Here is a 14,594-nt window from a genome sequence, read left to right as displayed (position 1 = left end):
GGTATTTGAAAGACTCTTCTCCGGCCTCCCAGACCTTACCTGGCCCTTTTCTATCCCTAATTGTTGCATGTCTAATTCTAAAACCTACCTTGATAGCAACTCCATTTGAGCTCACCCCAGGCAAGAAGAATTTGTTGGTACGGTGCCTCAGTCAGAGGAATCTCAGGAAGATATTTCCTGAGACTGATTTTTCAGACAAATGAGTTTTTCATTGCTTTTGGTCTGTGTTGCTGTAGGTAAGAAAGGTCCATTTATCTGGAAAATGTTTATACACATGAACTCCTCCTTGTGCCATTTTAGTGTTGCTATGCAGAAGACAACTGATAGCTTTGAACATTGCCTGCAATACTACATCTGACGCATTCACTATCTTTTTTCTTTTTCTCTGATTTTAGCAAATAGATGGAGAAGCATTTCTGCTTATGACCCAAACAGACATTGTTAAAATAATGAGCATTAAACTGGGCCCTGCTCTCAAAATTTTCAATTCTATCCTGATGTTCAAAGCTGCAGAGAAGAACTCTCACAATGAACTTTGAAGATGGTGAATTTTGAATACCATCGGCTTTCTGCTTTAAAGCTCGTATTTTATTCAAAGCACAAGGACAGTTACAACTCCTGAATGAGAAGTCTCCAAAACTCAAAAGAGCAGTGCTGTCGGATTATTTATATTCCTCAAGAGACAATATATATGAATCTTATGAAAGTGCTTGAGCTTTTAACCAGGTACTGTCTAACAGCAGTCATCTTTTGGTTCTGTTCACTGAGCTAAATTTAACTTTGTAAATCTTTTTGTGGCTGGGGTTGGGGGGAAGTGGGGGACTTCGTTAATTATTTATGGATGGGGGGGCTGAGTAAGAACTTTTGGCATTTTGTAAACATTGTTGAATTCTCTTTCATGTACACTCTTTCTTTTTCAATACTTTCAGGAATCTTTTTATATAATCAAATTTCAACTTAAACCAAATTAGTCAAAACCTGGCGCAGTTTTGCCAGTGGGACTGTTACCTGTATTGTTAATTCTGTGCCATATCTTGAATTGCAACATTATGCTAAGTATAACTTTGCAAGTCACGATACTGCCTAACTGCTTGTCATCATTTGTTGGGGCTGACTAGTTGTAAAAAATTACTTTTCTTTCAATCAGTGTTTTTACTTTTGCACGCATTATGAAATGTTAAACAATTACTTTTCACCAGCATCTTTACTATAATTACCAAAAACATGTATATAAACAATTGAATTGAAAATAAAATATATAAACATAAATAAATTAGGTGATGTATTTGAGTGGCATCAATCTCATACATTGTGGTGCCCTGTGTGTTTACAAGTGTCCAGTGCTATCAAAGGAATATGCAGTTACATTGGGGGGAGGGGAGGGGGGCGCTGTTCGTAAGTGAACTATTTATGAGATTATCCTGAGCTTCTCTCTAGTTGTCATGGAGGTAACTGGTGCTTTTCAGAGATGAAGAGCTCGTTTTGTAGATAGAAACACCAATCTGTAAAGAGCTCTGTCTCAGATCTTGTAGTGTCCTCCAAAACCCAAAGATTTTCTTCAGGGTTGACTAAAGAGAGAGTGTATAGATTTTACTGAAAAGGCAAGGTGTGTGTGAGGAACCAACACCAGTTGAGACAAAGAGGTTAAATGCTCACGAATCAGGGAGGTGATTTCCCAAAGCAGCTATTCAAGAACCTCTGTTTTGGAAAAATTGTTTTCTGTCCAAAACAGTTTGCCTCCATATACTAAGCGTACAGATGCACTTTAAATGAAAGCCCTTGATTATCCCTAACCTGATAGCTGGTAGTGTTTCTTTTGCAAGAATGCATTTCCAACCCAAAAGGTAAATTATTTTATCAGCTCTTGTTGGATGATTGGACATTTATTCAAGGACTACTTTCCTACTTTAAAAGTGGAAAGTAAGATTGTAGCATGCTGTCTGAATCCTGGGGAAAGTTCCACCTCTCCTTGTTGCTCTTGCTTTTCTTGCTATAGGGCTTCCTTTGATGTCCCCCTGAAAGTCTATTAGCAGTCTTTTGCATTTGTCATAAGCCAAGGTAAAACAGGGTCTGTGACTTCTGCGGTGTTCCATTCATTGCTTTGCATGAACTTGCTTAATAAGTTTTCATTGTTGCTTCTTTTTCTTTTTTATATTTTGTTCAGAATTTGTACATTCAAGTTGCACTTGTTATATCTGACATGAATGAAATAAAATCTTAAATGCAGATACCTTTTTACATATGTATGATTTTTAACACAGTTTTTAAGACAGAAGGGGTATAAACAGAGCAGGAATGTTAATTATGGTCATTAACTAGCTATGTGATAATTCTGGCAAATTTAGAAAGATTCGTCAAACCATGTCCCAGATGATGTGAAGAGAGACAAAAATTCAAAAATTATGTTGTTAGGTCAAATAGGATTTGCACCCATTGAAGATGTTTCCTATCTGGTTTAAAGCATGTAGTAACAAAAAGAGGCTTGTAAATCTTACAACAAATATCCAGCTTGGTGGGATTTCTTAGAGGCAAAGCATTAAGCAGCCTTAAGATAAGACAGTGTACCTCAAAAAGCAGAAACCTTTCACCAACCCAGCCCTCAGGTATAGTCTTAAATTTTAATAGAGGAAATGGAGCCATGATAGCATGAGAGAAGTGGGCTTGGTTGGGGTAAGACAACAGGGAGGGTTGGGGATTGTGGAACTTGTAGAACCTTCCATGTAAAGATATTTTAAAAATTATAAATACAGTGCAAGCCAAATGAAGTCAGTCTGCATGTTGAAATATGGCCCGAGGCTGCCATTTTGCAGCATCTAGATTCAGTGGACTCCACTGCCAGAGAAAACAGGGTCATGTTTGTCAAGCACAATTGAATATTGACCAAATGAGAAGGTCATGCTTGGCATGGGGAATAGAGTCACTATTGAGACAATAAAGCTTATGTGAGACAGCCCTGTGGTTAGCGCATGTCTCTGTCATATTTGGAGCCAGACTTGACTAGTTTTCCTGCAGATCCACCTTGCCCCCAGCCTGGAGGAACAGAGAGGCTTTCATTCAGCTTCAGCCAGGCATCGCATGCCTCCTGAGGAAAGGAATCTTCAAGAATTTGGTCCTAAATCCACTTGGAAGAAGAGTAAGAGAGATGGTGAAACTAAAAATGGGAGAGGGAGTAGATAAAAATTGGAGGAATAAAAAGGAAAGTTTGGAAGGAACTAAAGGCACAGTCAAGTGAAAGGGGCAAAATGAAAATGAGTAGGGACTAGTTTATGTCAAAATCACAGGTAGTAAATTATCTCCTGTCCATTCTTGTATACAGTTAGTGAATCTGATAGCGTTGTCACCTCTTCGTCCATGGTCTTTAGCTCACTGACGTCAGTATTTTAATAAATAGCCAAGGAAGTTATTAGCACAAATTTTACAATATTTCCAGAGATATGTTATAAAATGATTCTTCAGTCATTTATATGAACCCCTTCTTAAACTCTAAATTTCATTGATGAAATATCCCAGGAAATGTTCATCACACTGTGATGTAAATTTTCTTGTGCTTGTGTGTTGCAGGTGTAAGCACACACAAATCTTCCAGTTTCAAAACCAAACTGTTCTGTTCAAAACTGATAAGTAACAATGATATTGCAATGGTGACAGAAGGAGGCAAAAGACAAAAGTCTTTTCCTTGGTTATAGTAAGAGCACACTGAATTTTGTGAGGCCTAAAAAGTACTTAAAGCAACTATCAATTATGAACAGATAGAATGACAACATGAAACTCTGGGTCATGTGAGGCATCAGGGCTAGGAGTCCTGCGGCTAGCAAGCAGGTCTAGGAAGGGCCTAGATGGAAACTGCGGCCAGTACCCACGTCCTTACTGCAGATCCCATTAAGCCTGAGTAATAACAAAGACAGACACAGACACCTGAGGGCAAGGCATGGGAAGTCAGAACTGGTGCCGGGAGGCAAGAACCAAATGCAACACCATATTAAGGGAGGGAGGCAGTGGAAGAGACAGCCAGTTCAGATGGTGGAACATGTCCTAGCGAGATCCACCTGCAGTGAGGAAACCTCAGGGTCCAGCCAGCCCTGGTTCTTAACAGATGGGATCAAAAAAGCCAAACCCCATTCCAGCTGGTTCAGCTGGGGAAAAGGCTGAGGGATAAGTGCCTTTTCTTAAAATATTCAAGTTCAATATGTTTGCAAGCAGTGTTCAGACTGAAGAGGCAACACTCAGAGCACAGATGTGCAGTTCTCGGACATCAAGTCTCAAAGGTGGGCCAGCTGGGTGAAGCGCAAGGTACCCTAATCTGAAGTGTTTGAGCATATCTGGTGGGTGTCTTAAAAACTAATGCATCCTTGGGCCTCCCCGGTGGCGCAGCGGTTGAGCGCTGGGTTGCGAAGCTGCCCGCAGCCTCTGCAGCGCCGGTTCGATTCCCGGCTGCTCCCCGGCCACCAGAGGAGGGTCCCACATGGTGCGCAGACCTCTCCTGCCGCCCGCTGCTCCCCTCAGCAGTGTACTTCGGTCCTTCTGCCTGCTCTGCTCCCTGCTCTGGCTCTGGTGAATTCTCTCACCCTCCTGCGCTTCTGACTGTACCCAGTGCATGTATAAACGAAACAAACAAACAAATAAATAAATAAAACATGCCTCTATAAAAAGAAAAACAAAAAAAAAAACCAAAAACTAATGCATCCTTGAAAATACACGGAGGAGCATAGAATTCCTTAGATTGCAAACTCTAAGTAGTATTTTATTACAGAATTTCACAAAGAACATAATTATACAAGCCTAAAAATAGAAGGCGTTGAAATTTATTCACATTTGTGAGTCAAGGTGGTTTTCTAGTATCTACCTCTACCACAACCCAATCTTAAAACAATTTTTATAAAGTTTCAGCTGTCCCAGAAATCAATTATGATCCTTGTTTGTATGCTATTAAGTGAGTGATTTCCTTTTCTTTCATAGAAGGAAAATAGGGACTATGCGTATCAAAAATCAGTGTCTCTAGGAAGTTGAGGGTTTGGGACAGTTGTCTTGGACACTCAATCCCAAATACACGAAAGGCAGCTATGAGAGTAGCCAGAGCCATAACACAGTCGTCCACCTTTGTGAGTTTCTCTTTTTCTAAATACAAAGAAAATTCACAGACATCAATGTTGAAAGGGTTCTTAACTTCTAACACAGGTGTGGACACTCGTACCTGAAAAAAAGATAGAGCAGAGTCAGCACCCCATGGTATGTAAAATAGCTAAATAATACAAAGTGCCACAATTTAATCATGATATTGTAATAAAAGAGCTTGTTGCAATTTAACATATTTCTTTTTTTTAAAGATTTATTTATTTATGCATACAGGAACTGGGGTACAGGCCAGAGGTGCAGGAGGTGAGAGGATTCACCAGAGACAGAGTGGGGAACAGAACACGCAGACTGACTGAAATACACTGCTGAGGGGAGCAGCGGGCGAGATAGGAGAGGTCTGCTGGGCCATGTGGGTACCTCCCTGGCCGGCCAGGAATCGAATTCATGCTGCAGAGGCCATGGTTATCTTCACAGTGCTATGCTTCTAACCCCTTGCACCACCAGGGAGGCCCCAATTTAACCTATTTCTAAATATAACAATACATACTTCAAAACAGACCACCATCCTCCTTTTAAATAAATTATTATATGAAGATATAAAATGCCAAGCCAATGTTCATTGACATACCTCCTCATTGACAATAATTCCTCATTGACATATGGCATATACATACCTATGACATATGACATATACATACCTCATTGACATATGACATATACATACCTCCTCATTGACAATGACAAAAAGGTTGGGATCATCCCCAAAAACTTCTGGTAGGAGTAAACATGTGGCTGTCATCTTCATATCTGTCAAGCAAACATGCATACAGATCAAGTACAAACAAGCCTTTACCTATTGCAAATAAAGTCAGTATTAAAATATTTGGGTTTTTAGAAAGTTGTTACCTTCTACAGAGAACACACTAGCTTTCTTAGATCAGTATTTCCTAGCCATTGTTAACCAACATCCCCTTCTAAAACTTACATTCAAGAGCTCATATTCTGCCCTTCAGATCACTGCCAGGTGAAGATAAGAGTTGTGCACTCTCTTTCCATCAGATGGGATAATTTGATCATGCCTTAGCTTGTAGTTTGTGTTATGAAATTAACAAGCTACTAATTTCCTAAATATAATTTTTCAATATCAAGTGTATTTTAAAAGTCTATAGTTCAACTCTTATTTGAAAATTATTTTTCTTTTCCCTCATATTGTTTCACTGACTTTTACCTATTACCAAAACAGAGCTTTTCTAATTATCCTGAATTACACAGCTATCTGAGACTAGATCACTCCTGAGACTAGCAAACTCCTCCCGCTTCAGGTTCACTAACGTTTCAATATGTCTTCATCTGTGTGCTGTTTCATCTTTTCTTGCAATGCAATATGGATGGGATTGTCCACCACTGAAAAAGAAGTCAGTATATTTTCTGAATAGGATTCCAAGATGTGCCTTGTTTTCTTATAAATATCTGTTCTTGTAAGAAGTTGGAACTCTCTGAACATCTGTAAAGGAAATAAAAATATATATCAAAAAATAATGTATAGAACACCAGGAAGTAAGGAACTCTAAGATTATAGTAAGCTTTGAATGCTAGTTTCAACTATTTAATAGATATTTTGAGTAGCGATATTCAAGAAGTAAAAACAGCACAAAGAAAAGAATGAAAGCTTAAAGTAAATAGGAAAAAATAAGTAATGGACATGGCAGAACTTCTAAGTTTGTAGAGTTAAAAGCTTGGCTGCAGACTCAACTACATGAGGGGTGCAAAATCTACACACATTTTGGTTATTCCGGTTACCCGGCTAAGATTCTGTGATCTTACATTTCTTTAGATAAATGGCATTGTTATGTTTTGGCAGTGTCCAACATGGAGCAAAAGAAAAAAAAAAAAAAAAAACTCTTGTATTTTAGGAAACAGACCTTGAAAAATACCTAACCATTGCGTACTGAAGGAAAAAGAGAGTGCTATTTCCTTAGGGATAGAAAAAAAGAATAAAAAAAAATAAGTACAAAATCACTTTATCTTAACGGAAACCCCTTGACTAAAAAATTTTTCCTAATGCTGCCCACACCCTGCAACCCCAGAGAACCCCATCACCACTGCCCCCTCCCTATTTTGTTTTTTGACAAAGCCGCATTATGAGATTATGCAACACACACATTAATAGGAAAAATGTAAACATCTCCTGCCCTAAAACTCTATAAAGAACAGTTAGGTACGACCCACTGGGTCTCATTGTTCCTTGAATTTTGGTAGATCAAAAATAGTCCAAAGATTAGCACCCAAAGTTATCAGAAAACTGAATGTACATTATCTCATAAAGGTGTAGGGGCTCTGTTACCAGGCAACCTGCAGTGGGCCACTAATCTGGATTAATACCTTTTAAAGGGTTTTTCTCTGCAGGGAGATATGAAGTGAAGTGTGAAAAAGGTGAACATTCCTCCACTTTCCAGGTGCCTAACTTAGGAACATTTTTAATCTTTTATAATAATTTCCAGTTTACATTAAAGTTGCAGAAAGAGTAAATAGAGATCATAAATGTCCTTCATCCAAGTTCCCCTAATGTTAATATTTTTGGCCCATTTAAAGTGTCTGTGTCACTTCCTTAGTTTCTGGCACTGCATGGTGCTTCAGACTCACCTCATGTTATTTCTGCCCGAGTCCTAGAACCAGTCATTTCTCCAGAAAGCCTGGTTTCGTTGAGTGGAAATGATACTTGGAAACTAAAACTTCAGCCCTAGGTATACTTCATTGCTCAAAGGTGTTATTATGCTAGGATTTCTCAGAGAGCAAAGGTAAGTAATATATATATGTGTAGCTACATAAGCATACAGAGACATGCAAGCATCTCTATCTGTTTACATATCTCTATATAAATGATTAAAATCCGTGAGTTCACACCAATACCTTCAATTCAGTTGAACACCACAGGGTTTATTCTAACCTTTTCCCTCCATATATTCTTTTCAATACCCAGAAACCTGACTCCCTTTATCCCTTTACTTATTTGCATAAATCTTCTCCATACCTCATAGAGACTAACTTCCAGCAGTGACTGGTCAGTTGTACAGGTCCAGGCTGTCCCACAGGTTATTAATTCAATCCTTTTGATTACGCAAGGTTGGGTCATTTCTGTTGATCTAATTTTAAGTTCATAGAGCCTTTCTTCCCATTTCTCATATGCATTTCTCTTTCTAGTGCTGTTTTCATTTCAGATGACTTTTCAGTTCTGAAATTCAATTTCCTCTTTTTTCACATATCTTCCATTTCTCTGCTGAGTTGCCCCACAGTAATGATCCCTGGAGTTCCCCGATTTTACCCTGCTCCGCACAATCCTGAAGCCACTGACTTGACAGAATGGTGGAATGACCTTGTGCAGACAGAGGCACAGCACCAGTCAGGTAGGAATACTTGGCAGGGCTGGGAAAATGTTCTCCGGGAGCCTGAATGTGCTCTCTACCAGGGCAATATATTATGCTGTTTCCCAAAATATGGGGACACAGCCAGGAGTCACCAGTCAAGGAGTCAAGCAGTGGACGCCGAGTAGCACCCCTCACTATGACCCCAGTGACCCATGAGAAGAGAGTCTATATTGTGTGGCATTCCTTTCAAGGTAATCCATTTTGTTCTGGCTGGCAATGAAAATACTAGCTGATCCTTCTGGTCTTGTCAGACTTGATTTTTTTTTTTTAAAGATTTATTTATTTATTTATACAAGCACTGGGTACAGTCGGAAGCGCGGGAGGGTGAGAGAATTCACCAGAGCCAGAGCGGGGAGCAGAGCAGGCAGAAGGACCGAAGTACACTGCTGAGGGGAGCAGCGGGCGGCAGGAGAGGTCTGCGCGCCATGCGGGACCCTCCTCCTGTGGCCGGGGAGCAGCCGGGGATCGAACCCTCGCTACAGAGGCCGTGGGCAGCTTCGCAACCCAGCGCTCAACCGCTGCGCCACCGGGGAGGCCCCTTGTCAGACTTGATTTTATCATTTGTTCGACATGTCTCTTGGTTTTTGTCCTTGGTCTTAGGGGATGGCCCTGACTCCAGTGTAGATCTCTCACATACTGTGGATTTTCTGGAGTCTCATGGAGGTGCCAAGGTGCTCAGAAAGTCTCTCCAGTCCCGCTGGGCCAGAGTGGGCTCTGACAGCTTTCGGTCCATTGTGTGATCTCATACTCTACAGTCCAGCTCTCAGCCAGGGACCTCTGCTTCCCCTGCTTTCCTCTAGCACTTGTCCTGCAAGTGCCAGCTACTTCCTTATTCCCAAATTCCAATTTCTTCCTGTTATGATGATTATTGAAATCGCTTCTCAGTAAGGTGAAAGCCTTTTCAGAGGTTTTACTTGGGATATATAAACTTGGGAACACTGTTTAAAGTTATGCTTTGCATTTTCCTTTCCATAACCCCTTCCTATTTGTCTTGTGCCACACCCACAGATCCCATCAACAAATTCCTAGTTATAGCTTAGATAGTCTAACAAAATATTTTTATAATATTTCATTTTTAAATTTCTGTTGCAAGAAAGTTTTCTGTAGGCCGGGAGTTGAACATGCAGGGGGTGAAAGAAGGTCTATGTCAACTCCTAGGACCAGCTTCTCACACCTGCTGCTTCTCTTCGTTAGCTACCCTCTCATTCTCTAAGCTCCAAGGGTTTTCACAAAGGTGGGTAGCAACTAGTGCTGAAGGTGGTTAGAGCAGAGGCAGCTGCCCTATTAGAGGGATTGTTTGTTAACTGGGTATAATAAGTAATGATAAACCTGCTTCTATTTTAGGAAGCACAAGTGTATATTCCAGCTGGCTGCACAAGACTGAGTTAGGGAGATCAACTTCCTGGAGAGAGCTAAAATGTTTTACTCTTTTGTGAAACAAAATTTATTCAGTAAATACAGTTGTTACAAAAACCACACTCCAATGCACACTTTGAATATAAAACGTGAAGGAATCTGAGAGAGTGTGTATGTGGGTTGCGGGTGGGGGAATAAGACATAAGACACCGGGCCTCCCCCGTGGCGCAGCGGTTGAGCGCTGGGTTGCGAAGCTGCCCGCAGCCTCTGCAGCGCCTGTTCGATCCCCGGCTGCTCCCCAGCCACAGGAGGAGGGTCCCACAGGGCACGCAGACCTCTCCTGCTGCCCGCTGCTCCCCTCAGCAGTGTACTTCGGTCCTTCTGCCTGCTCTGCTCCCCACTCTGGCTCTGGTGAATTCTCTCACCCTCCCGTGCTTCTGACTGTACCCAGTGCTTGTATGTATAAATAAATAAATAAATATTAAAAAAAAAAAAAAGACTTAAGACACCACAGTGGGAGTCTTAAAGCATGAGTGACACAGTCTTAGGTCTGAAATCTTTCTGCTCCTCACTCCATCTGTCATGGAGCTCAGACTTACTTCACTATAGTTCTTTAAAAGGTCATTTAACCATAACTCATTTGAATTAATCACTAAGCCTTTCAGGAGACTTTCTAATGAAAGCCCCTATGGCTGCAACATCAATGAGCAGATGAAACTAACAACTGCTGTGAACTGAATGCTTGTGTCCCCCCAAAATTCATATGCTGAAACTTAATGGTCATTGTGGTGGTTTTAGGAGGTAGGGCCTTTGGGAGGTGATTAGGTCATGAGGGCCAAGTCTTCATGAATGGATTATTGCCCTTATACAAAAGACCCCAAGAGCTGGTTGCTCCTTCAGACATGTGAAGTCACAGAATCAGAGAGGTTCTGGTCCATGAATCAGAAAGCTGGCTCTCACCAGACACCAAATCTGCTGGTGCCTTGATTTTAGAATTCCCAGCTTCCAGAACTGTGAGGAATAACTCCAAAACAGGAATAAATAGCTACCCAGTCTATGGCATTTTTCTTACCAAATAGAGTAAGACACCATATATCTATTATAGTAACTCATTCAGCATTCAAAAAAATCAACATTGGGCCTCCCCTTGTGGCGCAGGCGGTTGAACGCAGCACTGTGAAGCTGTCCACAGCCTCTGCAGCGCCAGTTTGATCCCGGCCGGCAGGTGAGGGTCCCACATGGTGTGACAGACCTCTCCTGTCTAGCCCGCTGCTCCCCTCAGCAGTGTATTTCGTCAGTCTGCCTGTTCTGGTCCCCGCTCTGATGAATCCTTTCACCCTCCCGCACATCTGGCCTGTATCCCAGTTCTTGTATAAATAAATAAATCTTTTAAAAATAATAATAATAAAAACAAAACAAAACAAAAAATCAACATTTTCTTTGCAGTACATGTAGAGTGTTCTGCTAAGCACTTTGGGAACTGCTAAGATGTTGAAGACATGTTCCCTGCATTCAGAGAATTTGTATAATATTGGTTTGACCAACTATACTTTGTAGGTCTATCAATTGGCCTATTCTTTTAATAGTCAGAGTTACTGGCTATTACTACTCCCAGCAACAGAAAGATTAAGAGAAAGGAGAAAGCAAGTAATAACCAAGGGCGGGTTGCTGAGATGATTAGATAAAATAAATCACGTAAGCACTGAGAACATACTAAGAGCTCTTGACACATAAACACTCAAATGTTTGCTACTCACATTGTAATTAAAACAAACAAATTCTTACTTTGGTTTTTCAGTTATTATGGAAGAAGAAACATGTTTTACATGTTTGGTTGATTGTATCCACAGAATTCTTCCATGAAATACTTTCTCAGGTAAAAACTTTGATGAATTTTTCACTACATACCACAGTTTAAATTACCTGAAAACTGTAAAAGACGTTTTCATAGCCACCTTAAGTAAGGTAAATGCAGGTTTTTTTACTTAACCATTAAACTTCAAATATTTCAGACCCCTTTATTAAATGATTTGGGAATCATAAAGAAAACAAACTTTGAGTAGTGTTGCACACAGACAATTCCCTAATAAATGACCTTGACTGTCTAATGCATACAAAGGGACAACTCTTCATGCTATCAAAAGCCCAGGAATACTGGTTCCCCAACCTCCAGTGACAGACAACTCTAAATCTGCAGGCATGGGCCTCCCTGGTGGCACAAGGGGTTAAGAAACAACCTATGAAGCTATCCGCAGCCATTGTAGCAAGAGTTCCATCCCTGGCCAGGGAGCTACACACATGGCACAGCAGACCTCTCCTGACTTGCCCACTGCTCCCCTCAGCAGTGTATTTCAGTCAGTCTGCCTGTTCTGTTCCCCACTTTGTCTCTCCGCACCTCTGGCCTCTACCCCAGCTCTTGTGTGCATAAATAAATAAATTTTTAAAAATAAATAAATAAATCTGCAGGCAGCATATGCCTCCAGTGCATGTCATCAACATAGGCATTCAGAAATTCTTACAAAATGGCCCTAGTTTTAATCCTCGGGGCTTCACACACCCAACTGAGATTTACACCCACTGTCCTGCCACATAATCCTATTATCACTCCAAGAGGAAAGAGAATAATCAATTTGGACACTGTATTTAGAGAATATTATAAATCAATAAAGATACCTGATAAGGGCACTTCAAGAAGGGAAACATTTTGAGAACGTCTTTCAGAGGAGTTCTGCTGTTGATCAACTTCCTTCTGATTTCCAAAGTCTGGCTCATCTTCTTATCAATTTCTCTCCAGTCCTTTTCTGGTTTTGTGTACTCTTGCTGGAGCCAGTTAATATGTTCTCCTACCTCAGAGTCTAAACAAATAGTTTCTTCCTGCAAAATATTTTCAAAATATCAACATGGTCCATACTTCAAGTGGCCTTATAAAGATTTATAGATTGAATTATAGGTTGTATTGCACTCATTATATAGACATATATATATATACACACACACACACACACACACATACTAGTTATATATAATAGATAGGATTACATGTATCATAACAAAGTACCCATAATTAACATTAGCTTATATAATTACACTTGACCTTCAACATGATTAAATGGGCAGCCTTTAATGCTAAGAATAAATAAATCAATTACTTACTGTGGAATAAATCAGTCAATTACTTACTTATTCTCTTGACAGATCATTGAGTTACTTTATTTCCTATGCACCCTTTTCAGGTAAAAAACAAGGTTATCTAGAAAGTTCATACTCAACAGGAATGTTGTTTATTTTTGCTTATTTAAATTTTAAAAGATAAAATATTAGGAGAAACTAGAGTTTTAAATTAAGGAATTGTTGTAATTATTTTTATGAATTTCATTTTTAACTGCCTTTTGGGATCTACAGAGCCATGTCATTTAATCCAAATTAAAAATATTAAGTAGGTATTTTAGGATGCTAAATCATCAAATGTCAATAATATTTACTATACATTTGGGTACATTGGGTAGGGGTGGGTGGCAAAGAAATGTCCTGCATATAATTAAAAAATAGAAGACAATTGATTTTAAAGCTAGAAGAAAGCAATCTTCCTAGCAAAATTAGTTGAAGGGATACTCAGCTGAACTGCACTTTCATTAACAAGTTGACAAACTCTACCTGGAGGGAGCGTGAACAGATGCTATCTTAAAAAGAAGAGAAAGATCATTAGGAGTCAGGAATGCTCCTACATCAAGGCTTTCCAAGCACTTGATGTAGATCTGCTATCTGTACAGATAGGATCACTAGCAAGACGCAGATCAAATGAACAAAATCTTAGAAAAATAGAACCATCTAAAAAGAAGTTCCTATAATCTTTCATAAATTTAACTAGAAGACAAAAGTCTTTCCACCATGAAAATACTAAGGCCTGAAGGTTTTATAGAAAATTTCTACTAATTTTTAGAGTGTTCCAAAATTATGCAAACTCCTTCAGGGAGTCACAAGGGGAAAGAAAAATGAATACTCTCCAACACATTCTATGAAGCTTCTGTGAACTTGATCCTCAAACCTGGAAGAGCAGTATAAAAGAGGAAAATGGCAGGCCAATCTCATTCATGAACAAAGTTGCAAATATTAGAAACAAGGAACTAACTTGAGTTTATTCCATTGCTACAAAAATGCACCTATGATTTAACGCTAGAAAGCAAACTATAGTCAAGTAAGTATGGTTGATTTATCCACTACATTTCACATAATTTCATACCGAAGTCAGAATTTGGGGGCCACCTTTTGGAAAAGATTTGGAACAAAAAAACTTTTAAACAATGTGCATGTTAACACTTCTCTAATTTGCCTAGATTATCTATATACATATAAATATCATACCCTGCATTTAACTACTGATATAGAAAAAAAAAAGATCATTTCAAATAATGTAGAAAAAAGGCACTTTATAAATTCAGTATCTCCTTATGATTAAAAAATTATGTCAAAATAAGAGAAATTTTTAAAACTTGTAAAATTATCTACCAAAATCTGAGCTGACATAGTTTTTAATGCTGAAATTTTAAAATAATTATCCTTCAATTAAAAACAAGATAAAGATGCTCTATTACACTCTTATTTAGAGTTTTGCTGATGATCCTATCCAGGGTAGTAAGATAAAAGAAATAAAAGGTGCAAATTGGAATGATGGGAAGAAAATTGTCATTATTCATAGGTGATATGATTAAGAGAAATCTCAAATTAATGTACTTGTAATGG

General features: G+C 39.3%; 2 protein-coding genes across 3 annotated transcripts in view; one reads left to right on the top strand and one right to left on the bottom strand.

The window, feature by feature from the left end:
• L3MBTL3 (L3MBTL histone methyl-lysine binding protein 3) overlaps nt 1-539 on the top strand; it is a gene marked incomplete at both ends in the record, with an annotated part of 87,245 nt that extends 86,706 nt beyond the window's left edge. For both annotated transcript variants that reach the window (XM_084227692.1, XM_084227693.1), the window contains one exon: nt 396-539. In XM_084227692.1, the coding sequence (XP_084083818.1) occupies nt 396-539 (144 nt within the window). The remainder of the gene's footprint in view (nt 1-395) is intronic.
• A 4,364-nt stretch (nt 540-4,903) lies between these two features.
• Nucleotides 4,904-14,594, bottom strand: part of SAMD3 (sterile alpha motif domain containing 3) — a gene marked incomplete at its 3' end in the record, with an annotated part of 50,985 nt that continues 41,294 nt past the window's right edge. The window contains exons 7-10 of the mRNA XM_084228680.1: nt 12,528-12,728; nt 6,406-6,577; nt 5,798-5,880; nt 4,904-5,191 (exon numbers count right to left, since the gene is read on the bottom strand). Of these exons, the coding sequence (XP_084084806.1) occupies nt 4,904-5,191; nt 5,798-5,880; nt 6,406-6,577; nt 12,528-12,728 (744 nt within the window). The remainder of the gene's footprint in view (nt 5,192-5,797; nt 5,881-6,405; nt 6,578-12,527; nt 12,729-14,594) is intronic.

This window comes from Talpa europaea (genome assembly GCF_964194135.1).
Source record: "Talpa europaea genome assembly, chromosome: 2".
Lineage (NCBI taxonomy): Eukaryota > Metazoa > Chordata > Mammalia > Eulipotyphla > Talpidae > Talpa > Talpa europaea.
This window is presented reverse-complemented; position numbering and strand designations above follow the sequence as displayed.